Consider the following 22794-nt stretch of genomic DNA (forward strand, 5'->3'; position numbering starts at 1 on the left):
ATGAAAATAATAGGGGGAAATTCAATGCATTTAGCATTAAACGATCAAAACAGGAATATTTATAATATTCTGGAATGGTTAAAAATAATTTGTACTCTAATCCCAGTGACCATTTGCCAGGGAGAACCAAAGTTGAGAAATTTCTATTAAGAACATGACTCAGAGGAAAAAATGCAGGGGCTGGCAATAGAAGGAAATGATCTGATAATCATTCCCAATTGGTTATTCCTAAGATCACATGTTCTGAGCATCTTTAAAAGGAAACTCTCTGCACTCAAGAGGGTCCATAGCACCTTCCTGAAAGCTGTCGCTTCTTTTTCACCTTGAAGAATAATCCTCGAAAGTTCACAAAATGTGTGATGCATTTGTAGGTACCTGGAAACTTCTCTCCAGTGAAAATTTTGATGATTACATGAAAGAAGTGGGTAAGGAAATGTGTTGTATGATGACTGGATTTATAACTTTTTCTTTGGGGACATGGGGATTATGGCTTTTTCACTTTGAAAAGATTGTCCGTATATAAAATGCTGCTTTCTAGATAGAGGATATAAATGTAATAAATGAAAATAATTTCAAGGGGTCTGTGAGCCCCATAAAAAGTTCTTTTGATGCTAGAAACATTTTAGGTCAATATTACATCTAATGCTTTTTAAAAGTGAACTAATATGAAAGTCTAAATGGAATTTTCATGGTCTGCAGAAATGATGAAATTTTATTTGCCTGCTAAAGTTGGGGATCTTTGGTTTATTTGGCTCATTGCCTGTTTTCCTTTTGCATAAAAAATAAGTGATAAGTTGGAAATAAAACTATTGTATTTCCTAGCATGCAAAAATTTATCCTATATTTTTATCTTAATGTAATTTTTAAAGTATGTTAACCAATTATTTTATTGTCTTCCTATCAATCCAATAAAATGTGTAGCTGTTCTATAGCACACAAAAAAATCTTAATTTCAGAAAATATGGTCTTTTAGGAGCTTAAGTTTTTCTTTGACCAGAAATTACAAGGCATACCATAGAATTATTTAGGATTCAAAAGATTAATGTTGGCTTTCAGGTTTTTAGAGTCTGCTAACATTTCAATACGCTGTGTGGAAGATCTCTAGAAAATTATGAAGGTAAAACAAAGGGGGAAGGAGGTAAATTCTCATTCAGGCGGTTCTACTTTGAAAACCTTACTCACCACACTCATATACACATTAAAATCCTATCAGGGGTTCCAAATTGAGGAGGGGTTTTTACACAATATCTGTATTAGGGGTTATGATTTAATGCCTCAATCTTGAGACTCAACTTTATCCTAAATGATATATGTTTTTTGCTTGTCTGTAAGTCCTATTTTCTTTTTTTTCAAAGCCAGGAGAGAAATCAGGGACTTCTGCATGAGACCTAACTTTCTAGTATATGAAGTAGTTGTGATTTAGTGAACTAATTTATATGTATTAATAGAAAAGTCAGGATTTGAGGCTATTTAGCTATTGATTTTTATAAACATTTTGTACTTTTAATATTTATATTTAAATTGTTATACCAATGTGTTTTAAATTCTAAAGTGTTAATGGTAATGAAAAACAATGTTAAATTGATGAAATTAGCTGCTGTAATTGATGGTCCTTAGTAAATATTCCTTTCATCAGTCAAATAAGGACAGAATCAAGCAAATATGTTTTTGTCCAAGACTGGTGATTCTAGAATCACCCTCACTGTTGCATCTACACACTATGCTCACTCACTCCGTGGACTTGGTGTTTTGTTTTGTAATGGAGTCAGGACTTAAAGCAACATAGTGCCATCCTGCCTGTGGCTACTTTGCAGACAGAAATCTAAATCAGAGCTTCAGGATTATTTGTTTTAACAAGTATTTCTTTCCCTATCCCCTCTAGTTCTAAATTTAGTCAAAGAAGTACCTTAAATTTGTATACCTGTGTTAAAAAATCCACATATCTATGACTGTCATAAATTCCTTGTGACATGTACAATGATAACAGTTACTGCTGTATTAGTTTAAATTGTCCATCTCATAGCTTACATTCGAAAATTAGATTCCTCTTTTGAAAATGGAGAGTTGGCAACTTAAGTAATTGGGAATTAGACAATTCTAAACTTACTAATATAGTGATTTCTTACATTTTGAAGTTTTTCACAACTGATGCTTAGACTCGCTTCAAGATTTTTAAGTTATTGAAAACATCATCACCATTCTAAAATGGTAGGAATGTGGGAAACATTTTTAGAGAAATTAATCAAAATCTTCATTTCACTATAATTTGGAAAGCAGCCAAGAAAACTTGGCAGCAAAATACCATGAAGTGTAATTTTTATACAACCAAAATAGATTTTTTTTTTAAATTGGGTAAATATATCACACAAAATTCCTACTGAAAATTCTCTCTTTGACAGTGAATTAGATCATGTTCATTATTTAGGAAGGAAAGGTCAGTGTGGTGCCCACCTTTCATGAATTGAGTAAACGAAAATAGTTGCCCTAATGGCTAATATGGTTTATTAATTTGAAAGTTTATTCCAAAAGATTAAACTTGGAACAAATTCTTATTGAAAATTAAAAATGGGACTTCTGCAGAGCTGCATCAAGTGACCCAGAAGGGGAAAATTAAAGAATAAACCTACACCCAATTGTGCTTCATGCGTTTCTTTAAGACACCTCACCTGCTCTACTTCACTGCAGGGGTTGCTTAAATGAGGCCTTTTAGAAACCCATGAGTGTCTTTTTTTCCTTTTATGCTCATATGTATCCACCTACACACACACACACACACACACACACACACACACACACACACACACACACACACTACGACTCTGACTTAAAGAAGTGCTTGACAATTTTTTTTCTTTTCCCTATGTAGGTGTGGGCTTTGCCACCAGGAAGGTGGCTGGCATGGCCAAACCCAACATGATCATCAGCGTGAATGGAGATGTGATCACCATTAAATCCGAAAGTACCTTTAAAAATACTGAGATTTCCTTCAAACTGGGCCAAGAATTTGATGAAATCACTGCAGATGACAGGAAAGTCAAGGTAAGCAATAAGGATTTGGAGCAAAGGAAAAACCTGCCTTTTCTGCCTTTTACTTTATCTTTAAAATTTATTTTTTTTTCTTACATCGTGGTTAATTTTTGAACATTATTTGATTTCTCCCGGAAGGTGTCGTCCCATATTCCTCCCACCGCCGGCACCTGTGATCCATTTCTTCCATCCCTTAAGCTCTACCCTCTCCTATTTTTACTCCTCCTTCCTCCCCCTCCCTTGCTGTTTGCCCCAGACCTACGGTCAGCTAAAAAGTTTTGTCTGTTTCCTAACCTTTTGTTTGGTTTTCTATATTCCACATATAAGTGAAACCATCTGATATTTATCTTTTTCCTTCTGACTTATTTCAGGCAGCATAATCCCTTCGAGCTCCATCTATGTTGCCACAAATGGCATGAGTAATTCCCCCACTAGGAATCTACCCAAGGACACAAAAACACTAATTCAAAAGGAAACCTGCACTCCCATGTTTATAGCAGCACTATTTAAACAGCTAAGATATGGAAACAACCTAAATGCCCCAAAACAGATGAATGGACCAAGAAGAAGTAGTATATATACACGATGGAATACTAATCAGAGATCAAAAAATAGCCTGGCTTTTATTTATTTATTTTTTTATTTTTAAAGATTCATTTATACAAGCACTGGGTACAGTCAGAGGCACGGGAGGGTGAGAGAATTCACCAGAGCCAAAGAGTAGAACAGGCACAGTGACGAAGTACACTGCTGAGGGGAGCAGCGGGCAGCAGGAGACGTCTGCGCGCCATGTGGGACCCTCGCCCAGCGGCCAGGGATCGAATCGGCGCTGCAAAGGCTGTGGGCAGCTTCGCAACCCAGCGCTCAACCGCTGCGCCACCGGGGAGGCCCTAGCCTGGCTTTTAAATGTCCACAACTCATAAGAAAGTCATTTTCTAAAAAGGGAAAATTCGTCTCGTAATCCAAATATCCCTGACCGCCAATATCTAAACCATGTTGCCTTCAATATTTTGGTGAATTTCCCCTTCTTATAAAATTGTACTTATGCTTTTAAAAAAATATCAACAAAATTTATTTTTCAAACCATGCATAGAATATTTGAAATAAATTAGAGAAATATGTTAAAGAATTTTTATTTCAAAATGGGGGACAGGGCCTCCCTGGTGGCGCAAGGGCCTAATCCTCAGCACTATGAAGCTCTCAGCACCCACTGAAGCATGAGTTCGATCCCCAGCGAGGGAGGTAACCCACATGGCACAGCAGACCTGTCCTGTCTTTCCCGCTGCTCCTTTCAGCAGTGTATTTTAGTAGATCAGCCTGTTCTGCTCCCTAGCCTGTCTCTGGTGAATCCTCTTACCCATCCCTGCTCTGCACCTCTAGCCTAAACTCCAGCTCTTGTATGCATAAATAAATAAAATAAATCTTTAAAAAAATGGGGGGCAAAGAAAGGTAATCACCTGTTATATTTCCATTTTTACATAAATTTATTATTTCTGTTCCTTCAGTTTTTTTTCCAAATGCTTGTCTGTATAATATTGCTCATTTTATATATATATGTGTATGTATGTGTATATGTATATAATTTTATATGCTTTTTTGACACTTTTTTTCTCATCACAATATATTCTTGTAATTTAGAAATACTAATGACCTCAAAATGTTCTTTCAAATAATAGTACTGAGTACTGTACTTTTATTTTCTGCCATAATATATAAATGTTAATCATTTTTATTACCTGCAGAGCATCATTACCTTAGATGGAGGGGCCCTGGTACAGGTGCAGAAGTGGGACGGAAAATCAACCACCATAAAGAGAAAACGAGTAGATGATAAACTGGTGGTGGTGAGTATATTCCAGCTACTTAATTCTAGATCACACTGCAAAATCATCTCATGATCATTATTTTACCAAAAGAAACACATAATCACCCTTTTAATGTAGAACAAAAAGGTGATTCTGTTAGATTTATGGCTTTAATCTGGCAGTTGCCCTCATGTTTCTAAGCTCTCTTCAGGCTTATTGTCCTCTGGGAAGTAGTCCCTGGCCCATCAGCCTGCACCATATGTATAGTGCATTTCTGTTTAATAATTATCACTCACTTACAGATTGCACATTTCCTTGAGGGGATTTGTATCTTCTTGGTATTTATATTTCCTTAATATTATAGTATCAGATATACATAGCAGCCCCAAATACCTATCAAGTGAGTATTTTTTCCTTCCCAATATTGAAGACGATAAATAAATCCATGGTTTAATCTCAGTGATTGACTACGATTTTTTTTGTGTCTAGGAATGTGTCATGAAAGGCGTCACTTCTACCCGAGTTTATGAGCGAGCCTAAGCCAAGGGATCAAGGGACATTGATGGATTGAAGTTTGCATGGAACTCTGCAACATTCCATTGGATACATTGTCCAAACACGTATTATATTTCCCACTAATTAGCAAGCAACTAATTTTCCCCAAAACTGATTTTATTCAATGTAGCTGTGTTAGTTAAATAAATTTTTTTTGGTTTTAGAAGGTGATGTAATGAGTTATTTATTGTGCTAGAGAATTTCTTACTAATAATTCAGAGAAGGAAACAAAATTGTATTGTTTTGTTTCTTGTGTAATTTTTCATAATCATCTAAAACAAAAAATTTATGTTTGTGAATTTTCCATTGTCTTATGTAGATGATAAATAGGTGCTGTTATGTTCTGCTTCGGCACATTTACAGTCAAATAACCATTTCTCAGAGACCTAAGATAGTTTTAAATGTAGTGAAATTGTCCACAGCCAGTTGACTCAGGGCTGGCATTTCACCCTACCTGTCCTAGAGTGTTCAAAGAGACAGGTAGATGCATGCTATAGAAAAATGATTTGTAAACTATCATTTTTAATCTGAAAAATATTTGGTAAATAAGCTATTTCTGGAATCTCTCAAAAATTAAGGGCAAGTAATCCCATAATATTTATTCCAGAAAAGAGAAGTGACAGCCTTCAAATGAGTAATGACTCAAATGTTCCAAATTTTTCTTTTTCTTACCAGTGGAGCTTTCTATTCAAGTAAAATATTGAATGCATTCTGGAACTCTTTATTTAAATAAATCTCCATGGACTCCCAGTATATCAAACAAACAAATGAACCGATCATGAGATTTCCCAGGGGTTGTGTGTGTGTGTGTGTGTGTGTGTTATTCTCTCCCTTTTGTGGAATCTTTGGCTACAGATCACTGGAGTGTCAAGTACATAGAATGAAACTTCCAAACCACATACTTCTCCTTTATAGTGAGCCAAAATGTGTTAAAATGTGTGCTTTAGTTGATATAATTTGTTTTGTTTGTGATGCTTCCCTTAAAAATAATGCCAGAGATGTTTATTTCCTGAATTCCCATCCTATGTGTAACGCCAAGATATGGAGAGACCAAAAAAGGTGGGCTGAGTTTCTGATTGTAAGAATTTACTTCTTTGAAAACAGAGATTCACATTCTGATCTTGTGCTCACTAGAGGATTAGAGAATCAAAAGAGATTGGAAAGGATTGACTAGGAAAATTCTTTCTAAGTCAAAATGTATTAGGCACTTACTATGGAGCCAGGTAGTTTGCATCTTTACTTCATTTTTTCTTCAAAATAATATTATAAGAGGAATTAGTATTCCTACTTAAAGATGAGGAAATGGAGGCTCACCTTTGAGTACAATTTCAGCTGCTCAGACCCTTATTTTGAGCACAGGTTTCAGTTTCCTGAAACTGACTCCAGGGATTTTGTTTCCTCTGTTTTGTCTGCCAAATATTTTAATAACCATTCCTAGCTATAAAGATATTGGCTATAAATGTTTTTACATGTTTTATCAAAAGAAATTCTTTCCAAGTTGATTTACAGCTTCATGGTGCCAAAGCACAGGGTTTCTTCCTTTCCCCAAAAGATGGTTTGAATACATATTTCTTTGAATTGAGGGAGTATTTGACATAGTCAGATATTGGCATGAAGATTCTTTTTGCTATCATTTGGCACTTTAACTTTCCAGCCTTCTTCAAAACCACTGGAGTTCACAGCTGTGATACACATCTACAACCTGTGAGCCCTAAGGAGGTTCTTTGTAAAGTTCACATCTATTACTTCGATTGTGGAAGGTGATTTCAGAAGCAATTGTACAGAGATTTAAATTATTTGCTGCTTTTGTTCATCTCTTAGAATGCAGTTATTAACAGACCATATATCTCCCTAGCATTTCTGTCCACAATTTTAAATAGTACCTTTAAACAGCAAAATTATTTTATAAGCCTAAACTCTGAATTTTCCAAGCATTCACTCCACTTCTTTTTTAAAGCTTAAATCACAATATACTATTCAATGATAATTGTCACCTTTTTTTTAGTTTGCAATTACTCTTGATTAACAACAATGATAATATTAATAATAGCCTACATTTCATTCCAAATGAATGTTCAGTTACATTAAATAATATCAATTCATCAACCCTGCAAGGAAGGGAGGAGAGGATATTATTTTAATGAAAAGGGTACTCCGGCACTGTGACTTGTTCAAACAAAAAAAGAGCTGAGGTGGACCAAGCAAGGATGTCCTTGTATCAGGTACGAAAACACCTCAGCAGGGTGTTCATTAGACATTGTCGGGATATTCTCTCCAAGTTGACGTAGCAGTCAAGGTTCAAAAGACGGATGGCAATTGAAAATTGTCCCCATTCCACAAGTAATACTTATCAGGTGACACTTGGATGTAAATCTCTACTAGAAGCTATAATCAGTGGCTGAAATTCAACTCCACATGTTAATTTTCTGTTTCATAATTTGGAGGTAAGTAAAATGAGTCAATGCTGCTGCCTGGAATCTTTGGTCCTGCTGCCAAATTGGCTATTTGGCAATAGCTTTGGGCTGCTATTGGCTATTTCAGGAGAGTCACATGAGGGTGATGCCTTTTAAATTAACAGACTGGTAGCACTTCATTGCCTAAGTTCCTTCGACTTTCAGTTGTGAGTGCCTCTTCTTAGCAAGCTTTCCATGACGATGGAGCAGTTCTTGGGAACCTGGAAGCTGGAATCCAGTGAAAACTTTGATGAATATATGAAAGAATTGGGTGAGAAATACCATTACAAGATTTGGAAACTGGCATCTTTTTTTGTGAACTGCTTGAGTTTGCACTTTATAATGAATTTTCCTACAATTTTCTTTCTTTTGTGACTCTAGGGCATATACATAGGAGGTTAGCAAAGTCTTTGGATCTACCTTGGCTTTTTAAATTACTAGTAAAGTTTTCTATTTTTCAAATATTAGACCCACAGAAACTTCCTTCTTGTGGTTATCCAGATATTTAAACCCATTTTCCCTTTATGAAAATACATCATCCTAACCTCTTGATAGAGTTTCTCTTTTACTTGGCTGTTTCATCAGTTTTTTCCATCTTTACATTTGTAGAGAATAATAACTACTCAAACATATCAACTAAATATGCTTCAAGGTTTGTTTTAAGTTATAACTTCGAAAGAGCAATAACAAATAACAAAATTTCCACTTGATAAATTTTCAGAGTTCTAATAGACATTAGATGTATTTAAAAATATTAACTTGAAGAATTTTGATTTTTTTTTGTTGGAGAAATAGAACAATTTTACTCATTGACTATTTTAGCATAGAGTGGCTCTCAACCATATAAACCTTATGCTTTACCTTTTACTTAAATAAGCGTCAATATAATGACTTGAGTCTTTAACAACAAAGATGTTCTTATTACTATTATTTACTAGTCTTAAAAAACAGTAATTTTTAATATTTAATTAAGACATTTTTAATGTTTAATTAAGAGAATCATCTCCTCTCTTGCAATAATAAATTGCTTATGTAAAATCAAGAATTTTTTTAACTCGACTTTTTTTTTTTAACTTGGCTGAAATGATCAATGTGTGCTTATTAACCTATTAATGATATGTTTACTTCTTCCAGGAAATCACACAATTTCTTATCCTGCATAATAAAAAATCAATGTGCTTGTAAAATAATATTTGTTCCCTTTTATAGTTAGTATTAACTTTCTCAGGGTATATTAAGAAACAGTTCTCTATCTCTTCATGGTTTCCTAGTGTTAAGTTTAAATGTGAGGACATCTAAGAAATTTGAGGCTTATGGCAGGAGTAGCTCTTGTCAGTTTTGAGCTGAAACTGGGTTCAGGCAGAGCACAAGAGGGCATCACAGGTGATCACCTACTCCTGTATGTGTGTTTGTACCATGATCAAGTTAACTCCTTTGATTTCCTCTCCCAACACGCCTATGAGGTAAGTCTTACAGTTACACACATTTTGATATTGAGGAAACTAAAGATTAGAAAAAGAAATCACATACTCAAGCTACCTAGTGTTCTAAGTTGGAACCCACTTTAACCTCCTCACTCTTCTTTGTGATCTACAACTAATACTGCTGCAGTCAGATGCATCATGCCAGTTCAACAATCTGAATGTAAACTCGAGTTTGCAATGAATACTGGGAGAGGGACATCAGCTCTGCTACCATCATGCAGGAGTCAGGTTTGACAATGAAAAATTCTCATCCTGAGCATCAGGGTCAGTGTTTAAGCTAAATTGCCTACTTGGTCTACCTTCTTTTTACTTGGCCAGATATGAACTTAATCTGCAAGCGAGAAAGGAGCCTGGATTTTATAAGTCAGCTTCTTTTAGAGTAGATACATCAAAATTTGTATGTCTTCTTTTTAAAGTGTGCTAAAGTGCTTGGACAAATGGAAAACCTGTGTTTAAATCTCAGCTCTGCTATTTACTAGTCACATCACCTGGAGCAAGCCTCTCTTCCTCTCTGGGACACTGTGTACTGGTAGCTAAAATGAGGATAGTAACACCTCCTGCACTCATGTTGTAACACTCCATGAGATTAAATGCAAACATCTCATCATTGGAAAGGAACTATATAAATATGCATTTTTGATGAAGCACAAGCATCTCAAAAGTGCATTTAAGCTTTTCAAAATGTCAAGTGTAATTATTAGACATATTTCCTACTTAGGAGGAGGGGTTTGGTCAATCCAATTATTAGAGTGATCACATTGGAGAAATTAGGGCACATTGTCCAAAATTCCAACAGGAAGGGTATGCATTCTTTAAAAATGCTACCCCAAATGCTCTTTCTACTTCTTGTAAGTATCTTAAGATGGCATGTTGCTCATTCTATGTTGCAGGAGTGAGTGCTGCAGTCCGCAACGCAGTGGAATTAGTGAAGCCAAGCACCACTATTAGTGTTGATGGCGATAAGGTGAACATCACAACAGAAAGTTCTTTCAAGAACACTGAGATCTCCTTTAAGCTGGGAGAAGAATTTGATGAAACCACTGCAGACAATCGGAAAGTGAAAGTAAGCACCAAGTCTTCTGGTGTTCCACAATCAGGGGAAAACTAGAGAGTAGTTAGACATGGAGAATTCATATTATCAAATTAGTTTGGGTTGGTTTGTTCCTTAATATTATTTCTAAAACCAGTCATTTTGCTGCTTATTCTAATGCTTAACATTAAAAATGTTAACCTTCTGACTTATTTTTCTGATCTCTCATTTATCATACAAAAGATCATATAGAGGAGAACAATTATTCATAGATAGTTTAGGTGCCTGGATGAGAACACTAAGTAATCGCTTGATAATATTAAATTATAACAAGTACTGAGATAAGGATTTTGTAGAAAAGAATATCAAAATAGAAATTAACAAGTAGAAGTCTAGTCAGAATATAGAGAACTGTTATCTTTAACAAGTAGAAGTCTAGTCAGAATATAGAGAACTGTTATCTTTAACTAATTCATTCATGCATTTATAGAGCACCATAACATTAAGCGGTGACGTAATGATTCATGTCCAGAAATGGCTTGGCAAAGAGACAACAATCAAAAGACAAATTGTAGATGGAAAAATGGTAGTGGTAAGTTTTGTCTAGAGTGAATCTCTTAAATACTCCTATTTATGAATGCCTTTCAAGTTACACAAATCTTTCACCTCCAGAATGTGGGGTCTGGGAGATGAGGGCAGAGCAATTTTAACCTGTCACCTACCAACACTAATAGATCCCTCATTGCTTTTAGGAGTGTGCCATGAATAATACTGTCAGCACTAGAATCTACAAAAAGGTATGAAGAAAGTGTCTACTTCAGTGAAAACTTGGTTACTCACAGGAAACTGGATTCAAGAAGATATACATGAAAGCCCAGGATTGAAAACAAAGTTCTTAACATAATTGTTCAATAAAACCATGAAATCAAGTGTAGTTTTGGAACTATATGATTGATGATTAGGGACAATTGATAAATTGGTGAAGCAAGGAGCTATCCTGTGAGTGTAAAGCCCCCTTTCTCCTTGTCCACCTGACTTCCTCAGTCCTTGACTTCCCTCCAGTGGATTCATTACATTTAGATTAAGGCATTTTAGGGGACTCCCTGGTAGTGCAAGGGGTTAAGACGCAACCTATGAAGCTCACCACAAGCCACTACAGCACAAATTCGATCCCCAGCCAGGGAGGTGACCCACATGGAGCATCTAGTCAACCTCTCTTGACTAGCCCACTGCTCCCCTCAGCAGTGTATTTCAGTCGATCTGCCTGTTCTGTTCCCCACTCTGTCTCTGGTGAATTCTCTCATCCCCAAAAACTCTGACCTGTACCCCAGTTCTTGTATGTATAAATAAATAAATATTTTAAAAAATAATAATATATTAAGGCATTTTGTCAAAGGGTGTGCTGTTAAATCTTATGTCATCTTGAAGGGACATACCTTATAATAAGTGGAACCTACATTGGTAGTACAGATGCTGAAAGCCAACATAGATTGGTAGATAGACAGACAGACAGATAGACCAAGACAGACAGATAGACCAAGTAGACCCTGGACATTATACTCTGTGGTTGAACTAAAACAACCATCATCTTACTTATCCACAAACTCATTTAAATTCATCAGACTAAAACATCTGTCACCACTGTTTACAGCTTAGTCTTTGCAGAATGACATTTTTTTAAGTGCAATTCCTGAATTTCTAAATGTCTAGTAAGAATATAATTGGTGGAGCTATACAAAATCCCTGAATACTTTCACGAAATGCTGTTGCTAGGGAGTACTCTCAAAGCTTAGCCTAAAGCAATTTACATAAAATTAAAGGGTGAAGCCTAGAAAATGTAAGGGTATTTGTAGCAGTGAGAGGAAGAAAGAGAAAACAGAGGAAGAATTATACAAATATGTTATACCTTAAATACAAAAATAGAGAGGACTCGGTCAAATATAAATTCTGAGAGTTGGGTTTAATATAGTACAATATACATGTCATTTATCATCTAAACTCACAAGAAATAAAAAATGGAAATTGATACTATCAATAATTACATCTGGACAAGTACAAATTGTGACCATTTTATGCAAGTGAACAGTATGGTCCCCTTCTAAAGGAGGAAATTGAAAGATAATGTGTAAAAGGACTGAGCACAGGGTAGGGAAAATTATTAGTTCATGAAGAAGAAGTAAACTTGTCAGATTATACCCTGAAGACTCTGAGAATACGGTTGTGCCCGAGGGAGTGGTTTGGTGGTAGCCATCCAGCTGCCAGATTGTGTCTGTCCTCAATGTATCTGTCTTTCCTACAGGACTCAAGTGTGCAAAATCTAACTATATTTGCCCTCCAGAAGTCAGAGATATTCAAACCCCAAGGTAGTGTCCTGTGCACAAAGGGAAGGATGGGTCAACTTCTCAATCAGAGGACACTCTCCGCATGGACACTGCAGATGACAGCTGTTTTATCCACACCTCAGAACAGGGGATGAAGGGTTTTCCACAGCCATTCAGAAGGAGATAATACTTCAAAAAGCACTAAACATTTTCTTGCTCAAATCTAGCTTTATAGAGGCAGAAATAAAAATAAGAATAATGGAGTTGTGACTTTTCCAGACTTTTTCTCTCATAAAAGCCACAGCTTAGAGGACAATGAGCCCAAATGAAGAAAAAAAAAATTCTAAGTTGAATTTTTTGTAGTAAAATCAATCATACTTCTGCTAAGGAAATCATTTACTCAGCCATTTCTGACCCAGTGACCACTGCTCAGTACTGTGTGATGAGCTGACAAACAGCCATGAGTTACACTTGGAATTCATAACTGCCTGTTGGTATTATGAGAAGCAGAGGCATCTTGAAACGCTATTGTTTTTATTGTTATTTTCAAATGATATCAAAATTTCTGTAAGGAAAATATTCATTAAAATTTTAAGAGAGTCTTCAATCTTTGCTAAAGATTTTCATGTAAGCAATTTCTTGTTATACCTGACTTATTTTCGAAAGACACTAAATAGCTCTTAAGATCATATTTTTCAAGTTGCATTGGATTTATATATAAGGAAGGATAATAATGGAACTTTTCATCACAGTTAATTGAGCAATACAGTTGCATTATTTTTTCCCTTTCTAAAAGAGTTTGAAATAATGGAATCGAGAACAATTTTTATAAGTCACACAGGCAAATAAATTTTATTTTTGAGTGCTATTAGCCTGGATAATTTAACAGTAAACCATTATTTCAAATCTGCATTGAAGTTTGCAGGAAAGTATTCATTATTCAAAGATTAGTTATACTACAACCATGATTAGTAATATTATCAAGGAGTAATTCACCAGATTCCTTTTTTGTTTTGCTCACCACTACTTAGGAAATCACTGGCAAAATTAATTTGTTTTGAACAAATCAGTCTTTATGTATTTAATGCTCATATTTTATCCACAGAGATGCAATAAACATAAAGACATTTGTTTTTCTTTGATGGTCATGAAAAGACAACTGACTACTCTGAAGATAGTAACCAAAAGTAGATGGGAGGGCCTCCCTGGTAGTGCAGGCAGTTGAGTGCAGTGCTGTGAAGCAGTCTGCAGCCTCTGCAGTGCCAGTTCGATCCCTGCCAGCCTCAGAGCAACCCACACGGTGAGCAGACCTCTCCTGTCTTGCCTGCTGCTCCCCTCAGCAGTGTATTTCAGTCAGTCTGCCTGTTCTGTTCCCTGCTCTGTCTCTGGTGAATCCTCTCACCCTCTGGCATATCTGGCCTGTACCCCAGTTCTTGCATAAAAAAATAAATATTCAAAAGTAGATGGGAAATTAAGATGAGATTATAAATATCAGGGAATAACTTACAAGTTATACTTGCTTGAGATTTCTATTTTGAACATTTAGAGAAAAAATAGGTTGTCTACCTGGAAGTTTTGTACCTAGATCCTGTGCAATTTTTGGAGAGGTATAGGTTGGGGTAGGGGGAGGGACATCTAACCATTAGCTCCCTGGTAAAATTGGATTCCTCTCCTGCAAGGAGAAGGAGGGGGAATGTGGAGTGAAGGAGGAAATGAATGGGGCTTGAGAACATTCAAAGCAGAACTTGAATCCTGCTTCTGCCCTTGACAGCTGTATTAGCATGAAAAAATTGCTTTGCCAGTTTAGTTTTCTGGTCTGCAAATGGCTACCTTCTAATTCAAAAGGTTGTCGTGAGTATAAATGAGACCTTAAACAATGTCCTGGCACAAGGAATGCCTCACCTCTTCTCGTTTTTCCACATCACCCTTCCAGTTATAAGGCAATTAGAATGCAAAGAATAAGAGAAATGTAACTGGAGGGACTATGCATTAAAACAGTGGGCAGTGGGCCTCTCTTTCTGGTGGTGCAAGGGTTAAACACAGTGCTATCAAGCTGTTGGCAGCCACTGCAGCAGGAGGCCAGGTTGCAACCCATATGGCATGGCAGACCTCTCTTGTCTCACCTGCTGCTCCCCTCAGCAGTATATTTCAGTACATCTGCCTGTTCTGCTCCCTACTCTCACTGGTGAATCCTCTCACTCCCCACACCTCTGGCCTATACCCCAGTTCTTGTATGCGTAAATAAAACAAATCTTTAAAAAAAATAAAGCAGTGGGCAGAGCAAATGGGAGCAGAAGAGTATCTCAACAGAAGGAAGCTTTGAACAGGGTCTTGAAGGAAGTAATTAGAAATGGACTGGGTAAAACAAGCAATGAAAATGGATTCTGGTTTACTTTGTAAAATAGAGTTCAGATTCCAATAATTATTAAAAGTAATATCTTTCAACCCATAGGTTACAAGTAATTTCACAAGGTTTTTCTTTTCAATCCTCAAAGCAATCAGCAATTAACAACAGATGACAAAAGTAGAACCCAAATGTTATCTTTTTGGTAAACATTTGGTAAAAGCTTGACCAGAACGAACTCCCATTTCACTACAGTGTTCTATCTCTTTAAGCCAGGTCAGAATTCAGTGTGCCAAGATTTGAAAAACACTGCAATGGTGATGGGTAATTGTCCACTGGAGATCTGAGTTCACCCTTTTAAAGGAGAACTTTGATGCCCAGGAGCGTCTGCAAGCTGGGCACTGCGGTAACCAGTCCCTCCTGTGTCTTCGTGGGGCCACATGAATATCTTGCATTGAGACTGAGAGGAACTGATGTGTGTGCCTTTTCTGGATCAAGACAGTAAAGAGGCAAGTGCTGTCTTTACTTCTTCCCTGGCTTCTCCCTGTTAGGAGGAGAGGACCCTGAAATCTGAAGGGAATGTGTAGACACAAGATAAATGGATCCAAAGCCTCTGAGTCAGTCACTTCCTGAAGAAAAACTGCCCCTAGACCAGGATTACCAAGGGGACTAGTCTATAAGCAAGAAATAAACTTCTGAGTTATGTCACTGAAATCTCAGGCTTCATTGGCGCAGTTAATATTACTCTGAGTCAGTGTGCATTAAGAGATGGCATCTTCACAGTATATGCCCAGTCTTGAGCATGTTACAAGCTGGAATTTAACTACGAAATTAATTTTCAATTGTTTGAGGGCATAAAGGAGGAATTTGGAACAAATAAAAGAAAATATAGCTTAAACAGGAATTAATTGATTCTCTGGTATAACTTTATCTAGTCTGAAATACATGTTTATATTTCACATATAATGTATACATGATTTACACTTTTTTCTCATTACCTGTATACTACTTAACTACTAAAAAATATTAAGATATAATCAAAAAAGTAAAGTAGAAAAAGTAGGGTATCTGGCTAACACATTATTAGAAAATCACCTTGTAACAGTATAATTTACATAGAAAGGGGAGGTTCCAGGTTCCCTGCCCCACCCAAGGAAGGGTGTTGTTAAACAGTGAGGGGAAGCTAAAAAGGACTGGGATAGGACACCGAGAAAAAAACTTGGAGGAGGCAACTGGAGCAGAGAGACAAGTAAAGAAGTTGCATTTGCTTCCCAACCTTAGACTTGGACCAGGGACCTGGGGGACATGGAAAGAGATACGTAGAGTCAAAACATGTAGAGATACTTGGAACAGATGTGAGTGAGAGACTCATGGGGGGCTGGTAATGGCAGCTATTACCTTGATTTGTATTTTGATTTTGCTCCTTTCCTTCCACACTTGCCTGACCCTGTCTGCCCCTTTCCTATGGTTCCCCACCAGAAGTTGCCTTAGACTTATGGCGAGTTTTTGGGACTTAGCAGCCTGCTTTCAGCCAACTCTGTATGACTGGGCATTTACCCAAGAGGGGATGGGTAGCTTTGGGCGCTTCAGCGGGAGACTATTACCTTTTCTCTCTCCTCTCTCTCTATGCACATTATTCTATTAAAGTTCCTTCACACTAAGAGCATGCTTTGTCTTTATGTGGCAGATGGCAGAACCCATTTAGAGAGCACAGGTTTGGGATTTGGGGGTGCCCCTCGGCCTGTCCTCTAACAATCTGAATTTTTATAAGTTAATATTTGTTCCCCATGAAATAAAACTACACACACACACACACACACACAGTCATATTTTTCACTATGTTTTGTGAGTGAATTAATTTTAAGGGATTCCTTTCTGCTATCAGCAATAAGGAAGCAATTGACTGAGTCCTAAATGTATTTCCAGTGGTTCTTTGTGCAAAGGCCTGAAAAGTACAACTTCCTTTAATGTTAATATTTTTTTTCTAGGAGGAAATGTTGACAAATTCATATATGATACAGTGACTAGGGAAAGAAATTGAAATGCAGAAATTCTGTCTTCTGTACCCTCCCCAGTGAATGAGTAACTTCAATTCTCAGGTATTCTATTAGGAATAATGATACAATGTAATATATTAGACAAGTCTTTGGAAAAGAGGCCATGTGTGTGAGATTCTAGTAAAAACAAACTTAATTGCATTGTTTGGATTACAAACTGCTTCTTCTCTTTTCTATTGCCATTTAACAAAAGAAAAGCTATTAACTACTCTTGGGCAACGTAAATGCAACTGTCACCATAGTAACCAAAAGATCTATTTGTGGCTCAGAAAGTTTAAGACCTGATCTGCGCTAAGAAAACAACTTCATTTCAACATTGTTAAAGCTAGAGAAAAACACTTCTGGGACACAAAAGAGAAAGATGTCAAGCCTAAAATGCCATTGTCACCTTCTGTCAAATAGCCATTTGACAGTCCAGCTCTAGTGCATAAATTCTGAAGATAAATCAGGTCAGTTCTATGGCACCTGGTACCTAAGAAATTCTATAAGGTATCTTGCTACCTAATACTGATTAGTTAGCTCTTTAATAACAGTCTGTCTTTGTCTGGAAATGATAAAGAATAATCACTCAATATTGTACTATATCTCTAAATGTTTGTTTAATGTCTGACTTATTAACTAGTGGAAGGCCTATGAAAGCAGGAACTACTGCTGTTTCACTCACTATCTTATAGAAGACAGAATTTCTGCATTTCAGTCTTTCCCTAGTCACTGTATCATATATGAATTTGTCATTGTTTTTCACTCTATTTGCATTTCCCCCTAGAAAAAAGTATTAACAGTAAAGGTGTTAGGAGTTGGCGCCTCAACTCCATCCAGGGTTCCCAAAGACTACACGGAGCCAGAGATGCAAAAGCAAAAAGGCTTTATTGTTAGCTTAAGCTAGGGCCCAACTCTGCCTGGAGTACTGACACAGCAGTCTCATCAGGTTAAGAGAGGGACCCCCTCCCAGAGCGACCAGCTGTTTTGTACTTTGTTGACAGGATGCGGGGACTTTTCACACCTGGGGCAGGGTCCACCCTGATTGGATAGCTCTCACGGTGCCAGCTAGGTTTCATTTACCCTTGGCTTGTGGTTTTTGCCCCGAAACAAAACTAGCTGTGCCCTTTTGAGATGACAGTTATTTCTCAAAATGGCTGCAGTCTTGCTCATCTTACAAAGGAAGTTATACTTTTCAGGCTTTTGCGCAAAGAACCACTGGAAATACATTTAGGACTCAGTCAATTGCTTCCTTATTGCTGATGGCAGAAAGGAATCCCTTAAATTCACTCACAAAACATAGTGAAAAATATGACTCTGTGTGTGTGTGTGTAGTTTTATTTCATAGGGAACAAATATGAACTAATAAAAATTCAGACTGTTAGAGGACAGACTGAAGGACACCCCCGAACCTCAAAACTATACTCTCTAAATGGGTTCTGCCATCTGCCGCATAAAGACAAAGCATGCTCTTAGTTATCACAGTTCAACAAAGAAGTATTGAATAATTGTCTGCATACATACTGGTGAGAATATCTACAATCTTGCACTATCTTGCAATTATCTAACATGTGTTTTCTCAGTGTTGCAATAAGATCATGGAATCTCAAACATGGAAAATACCACTTTTGCCACTGGACAGCCAAATGAAGGAATAGAACTTATAAATAAGTTTCACAGTTAGGTATGATTCATAGCCTTTGCTCTTTCCAGACCTTCACTGTATGATACAGGGAAGGAAGAGGGAAGGGAGAGGAAGGAGAAGAAAGTTCAGGAGAATATTATGGTCATCGTGCGTTGCACAGTTACATGGTAAAGACTCTAACTTTGAAGTATCTTTGTAGGAGAGATTTTCCTTATAGAAAGAATGTTAATAGATTTGGGAGTATTCACATTTTTTCTGGTGTCATTTTTGGCAAATTACTTTTTCTCAGGAATTTGTAAATTTCTTTGTTTTTAAATTTATTGAAGAGTTCATATTTCTAATGATCATTTTAATAACTGTAGTATATGTTGGTGTGCCCTTTATTTCTACAATAAATTTTTTTCTCTACTTTAAAAATCCATCTTGCTAAGAGTTTATCAATTTTATTTCTTTTAAAAAAACTTTTGTTTCTGACTACACTTCCTATCATATACTTATTTATATTAGTTAATATCTGCCCTATGGATCTTCTATTTCTGTTTTCTTTGTATTAGCTTGTAAAATACATATTCCTTGTAATTTTAATTTTTCTGCTTTTCCTTCTTTTTTTTTGTTAAGATTTATTATTTATACAAGCACTGGGGTACAGGTCAGAGGTGAGGGAGAATGAGAGAATCCACCAGAGACAGAGCCGGGAGCAGAACAGGCAGAAGGACTGAAACACTGCTGAGGGGAGCAGCAGGCAAGATAGGAGAGGTCTGCTGTGCCATGTGGGAATCTCCCTGGTAGGCCGAGAATCGAACCCACGCTGCAAAGGTTGTAGACAGCCTCATAGCACTGAACTCAACCCGCTGCACCATGGGGGAGGCCCACCTTGTTCCCTTTCTTTTTGGCTAGCTATGCCTCTGAAAAATCATAAAAATAAGTTTAGATATAGGTGACGTTATTTTCTTTTGAAGAGAGTTTATGTTTGTTTCTGGCAGGTCTCTGTGCTCACTATCTCTCCCAGATCACATTAAACTGATTTTAAGAATTGAATTGACTCAAGCACAGATCTATTCCCAGTTCATCTTTACTCCTATGTGCAGATTCTTAAAGAGCCAAACCAAAGTGTGATGATTAACCAGGAGTCCCCCTCCTTGTTGCCCTAACCCTATAGCCTTGGCATAAATGTTAGACTTACTTATGCCTCTCACTTGCCTCTTGCCAAATTCATAGATCTCTAAAGGGGCAACAGTCCCAAACAGTGCACTTATTTCTCCAACTTTTCCTTTTTCATCCAAGTCCTAGACCCTTAATTTTTTTTCCTTTTAATCTCTCTGATGCCCTAATGATTTTTTTTTTCAATTTTGTCCTTATTTTTCAGAAGTCACAGTTGGATTTTTAGCTTTATTTCCTTATCAAATGAAACTTCTAAAGTTCATTTTGAATATTATTTTCTTAATTATTGAGAAGAAAACAATGACTTTTATTGGTTATTCCTCCTAGTAGTAAATGGTGTATCTTCACTGCCACTTGTTAGTATTGAAATATTTCTATATTACAAATAGTTTCAGACTCTCTAGAATTAAGACCTCATTTTAAATATTTATCAGATCATAAATAAAATGTAAGTACCATAAAGGCATGGGATTTTGTCCACTGATTTTTAATGAGAACTTTTCAATGGTACCTGGCACTTCAGTAGCAAGTAATAAATAGGTTGCAATTCCATGAGTGAAAGGAATGGAATCAGACCTTTGGTATCCAAGTGAGAGGTCATGAATTCTTTTCTAATTCCCATAGAATGATTGACTATTGCTTTCCTGAAATATGCCAATGGATGTAGCTTGAAGACAAATATAAGAGCTATTTACATGACTTGTTATACACAACAAGCTTTTCTGATTTATGTTGTTTGAAACTTTAGCTGTTCTTTTTAGTGTAAGGTTCAAATAGCTTGAGAACTTAGGTAGGTAAAAATCTTTGAAAGGAGAAAAACCTAACCCACACTATAGAGAGATTATAACCATTTTAAGAATATTTAGTTCAAGTCTAAATGTGTGTGTTAGTTATAATATGGTCCTTCTTTATCCTGTCTCACCAGGTTATTAATGACTTTCTTAGGAGTGACTTAATATCAGTGTCTCAAGCCTGGGTCACTGTAGATCTTCTCTCATTGCTTTGATCCATGCCGTTGACTCAAACGTGGACCTCAGAATTTCATCTCAATCCAAGCACATCTGGCCAACCCCAGTGACACATACGTCACTGACAAGCTTAAAATAGAAAAAAAATCCTTTGTCTAAAATTTCTTCCAAGTTTTAAGCTTTCTCCCTTGCTAACATGTAGTTAAATATTTATATTTCAAACTTCTTGGCTATTTTTATGTGCAACACAAGGACAGCTGATAATATACACAGGTCGTTCTAAATATGAGAGAGGGAAAGGGATTTGAAAATCTTTCCCAATTTAGGCAAAACACTCAATAAAAAGGGGTTGACAAATTTCTTTTTAAAGCACAAGTGATACCATCTTCATTTTTATTAAATGTTTTGGATAAGAAAAGAGCACATCCATTAAGAAAAAGCACATTATTTTACAGTTGCTTTTCTATCCCAGTACAGTGTACTACTCCCTTCTCCCTCCAGTTACATTCCCTTAGGCCTGGGTTTGGGTTAACTGGTTAGCTGAAGAATTTTCTATTCAGTAGTTCATTCCCACTTTGAGTTATCAAGGTATGAGTATGTAAGATGAGACTTGGACCCACTGGATATGGGTCCACACTTTTGACCCAGCTTGAATCACATATCTGCAATGGTTATGACACAGCTATGGCACTAAAACCTGAGCCCAAAGGTCTGGGATTCTACCTGTTATGAGCAAAGTGACCATGAGATATTTTCATTGTTGTGAAGAGTGTGTATCTGTCCACTAAATATACACCACCTGGTGATATCAGCTGTCTCACAGCCAGGAATAATGTCAGAGAGGAAAACCTGCTAGGAAAAGGAATGGTAAAAGCAACACTAATATTTGCAGTGATTTTATATTTGCTCTCCCTCAACAAAAACTGGGGCTCCGATGTACCATAGCCTGGTTACCTCAGCTCTTGATTTTGAGTAGAGAATGAGTATGTCCATGTAGTCATAGTGATATAATATTCACTGACATTGGATAAGAACATCTGTGCACATTTGGTGAACTAAAGCAATGTAGATAATTGTCTGGTCTAGGTACTGGGGAACAAGGCCAGGTTGAAACTTTCTTCTCCCTATTCAAATTTTGGAAGCAAGCTACCTGATCTCCTGAGCTCCAGTTTTCTCATTGTTTATATAGATGTAGTAATATCTATTACTGGATTTGTTGAAAGGATTAGGTAAAAGAAAATTTGTGTTAAGTCCTTACACAGTGACTGGTACCCAGAAATTTGTTGAATTTCTGGGCACTGCCGATAATGACTCTCAGTATACATTTGTGTTATTTTTATAGAAATCCTTTCTCCTTATAAGACTGAAGATTTCTTTTAAAGGACTTTAAAGTTGCTGCATTGACTAGGAAACTGCTTAATTTAGAATTGGAATTTTTTTAGATGAAAATCTTTAGTTACGGCCAAAGAGCATGCTATAGTGCTACTTCTTGTCCATCCCATGAATACAATTTCTGTTCTCTGCAGTAATTTTCTGCCTACTCTGCTTGCCTAGGATATGTGAACTATGCCAAGCCTCCCTTACCTATGAATACTTCCTCACACTGCCCCCCCTGCTTTTCTCTCCCACAACATATTTGAGGCTGTTATCACAAAACTCATGGACATTTTCTCGTCCCCTTTTCAATAAGAATACTTAATTGTGCAGATTCAGGATTGAAAGTTAGCAAGATGCCTAAACACACACACACCATTCATTCATTTATTCATGCTTATATAATTTGCTTGGTACAGGACTCAATTCAAAAACTTTTTTCCCTCAAAGCATTAAGGATATAAACATTTCCTAAAAGTATAAGATCAATCCAAATTATTTTGAAGTTTCAAATAGTATTCTCATAGATTTTTATAAAAATTTTTGGAGACTAACGGAAGCATTATGTGGAACTTTCTTTTGTCCTAATGG

At 36.6% G+C, this 22794-nt stretch overlaps 2 protein-coding genes across 2 annotated transcripts; both read left to right on the top strand.

Annotated features, from left to right (window-relative positions):
- The first annotated feature begins 288 nt into the window (after positions 1–288).
- On the top strand, positions 289–5548 carry FABP4 (fatty acid binding protein 4). The gene is made up of 4 exons (XM_037504853.1): positions 289–425; positions 2867–3039; positions 4770–4871; positions 5322–5548. The coding sequence occupies exons 1-4, from the start codon at positions 353–355 to the stop codon at positions 5370–5372; spliced, it is 399 nt and encodes a 132-aa protein (XP_037360750.1). The 5' UTR covers positions 289–352; the 3' UTR covers positions 5373–5548.
- Positions 5549–7972: 2424 nt separating this feature from the next.
- Positions 7973–11685, top strand: LOC119240443 (fatty acid-binding protein 9-like). Its single transcript, XM_037504840.2, has 4 exons — positions 7973–8111; positions 10215–10387; positions 10845–10946; positions 11107–11685. The coding sequence occupies exons 1-4, from the start codon at positions 8036–8038 to the stop codon at positions 11155–11157; spliced, it is 402 nt and encodes a 133-aa protein (XP_037360737.1). The 5' UTR covers positions 7973–8035; the 3' UTR covers positions 11158–11685.
- Positions 11686–22794: the final 11109 nt, after the last annotated feature.

The sequence above is a fragment of the Talpa occidentalis genome, unplaced genomic scaffold (assembly GCF_014898055.3).
Source record: "Talpa occidentalis isolate TD23 unplaced genomic scaffold, MPIMG_talOcc4v2.1, whole genome shotgun sequence".
In the NCBI taxonomy this organism is placed as follows: Eukaryota; Metazoa; Chordata; class Mammalia; order Eulipotyphla; family Talpidae; genus Talpa; species Talpa occidentalis.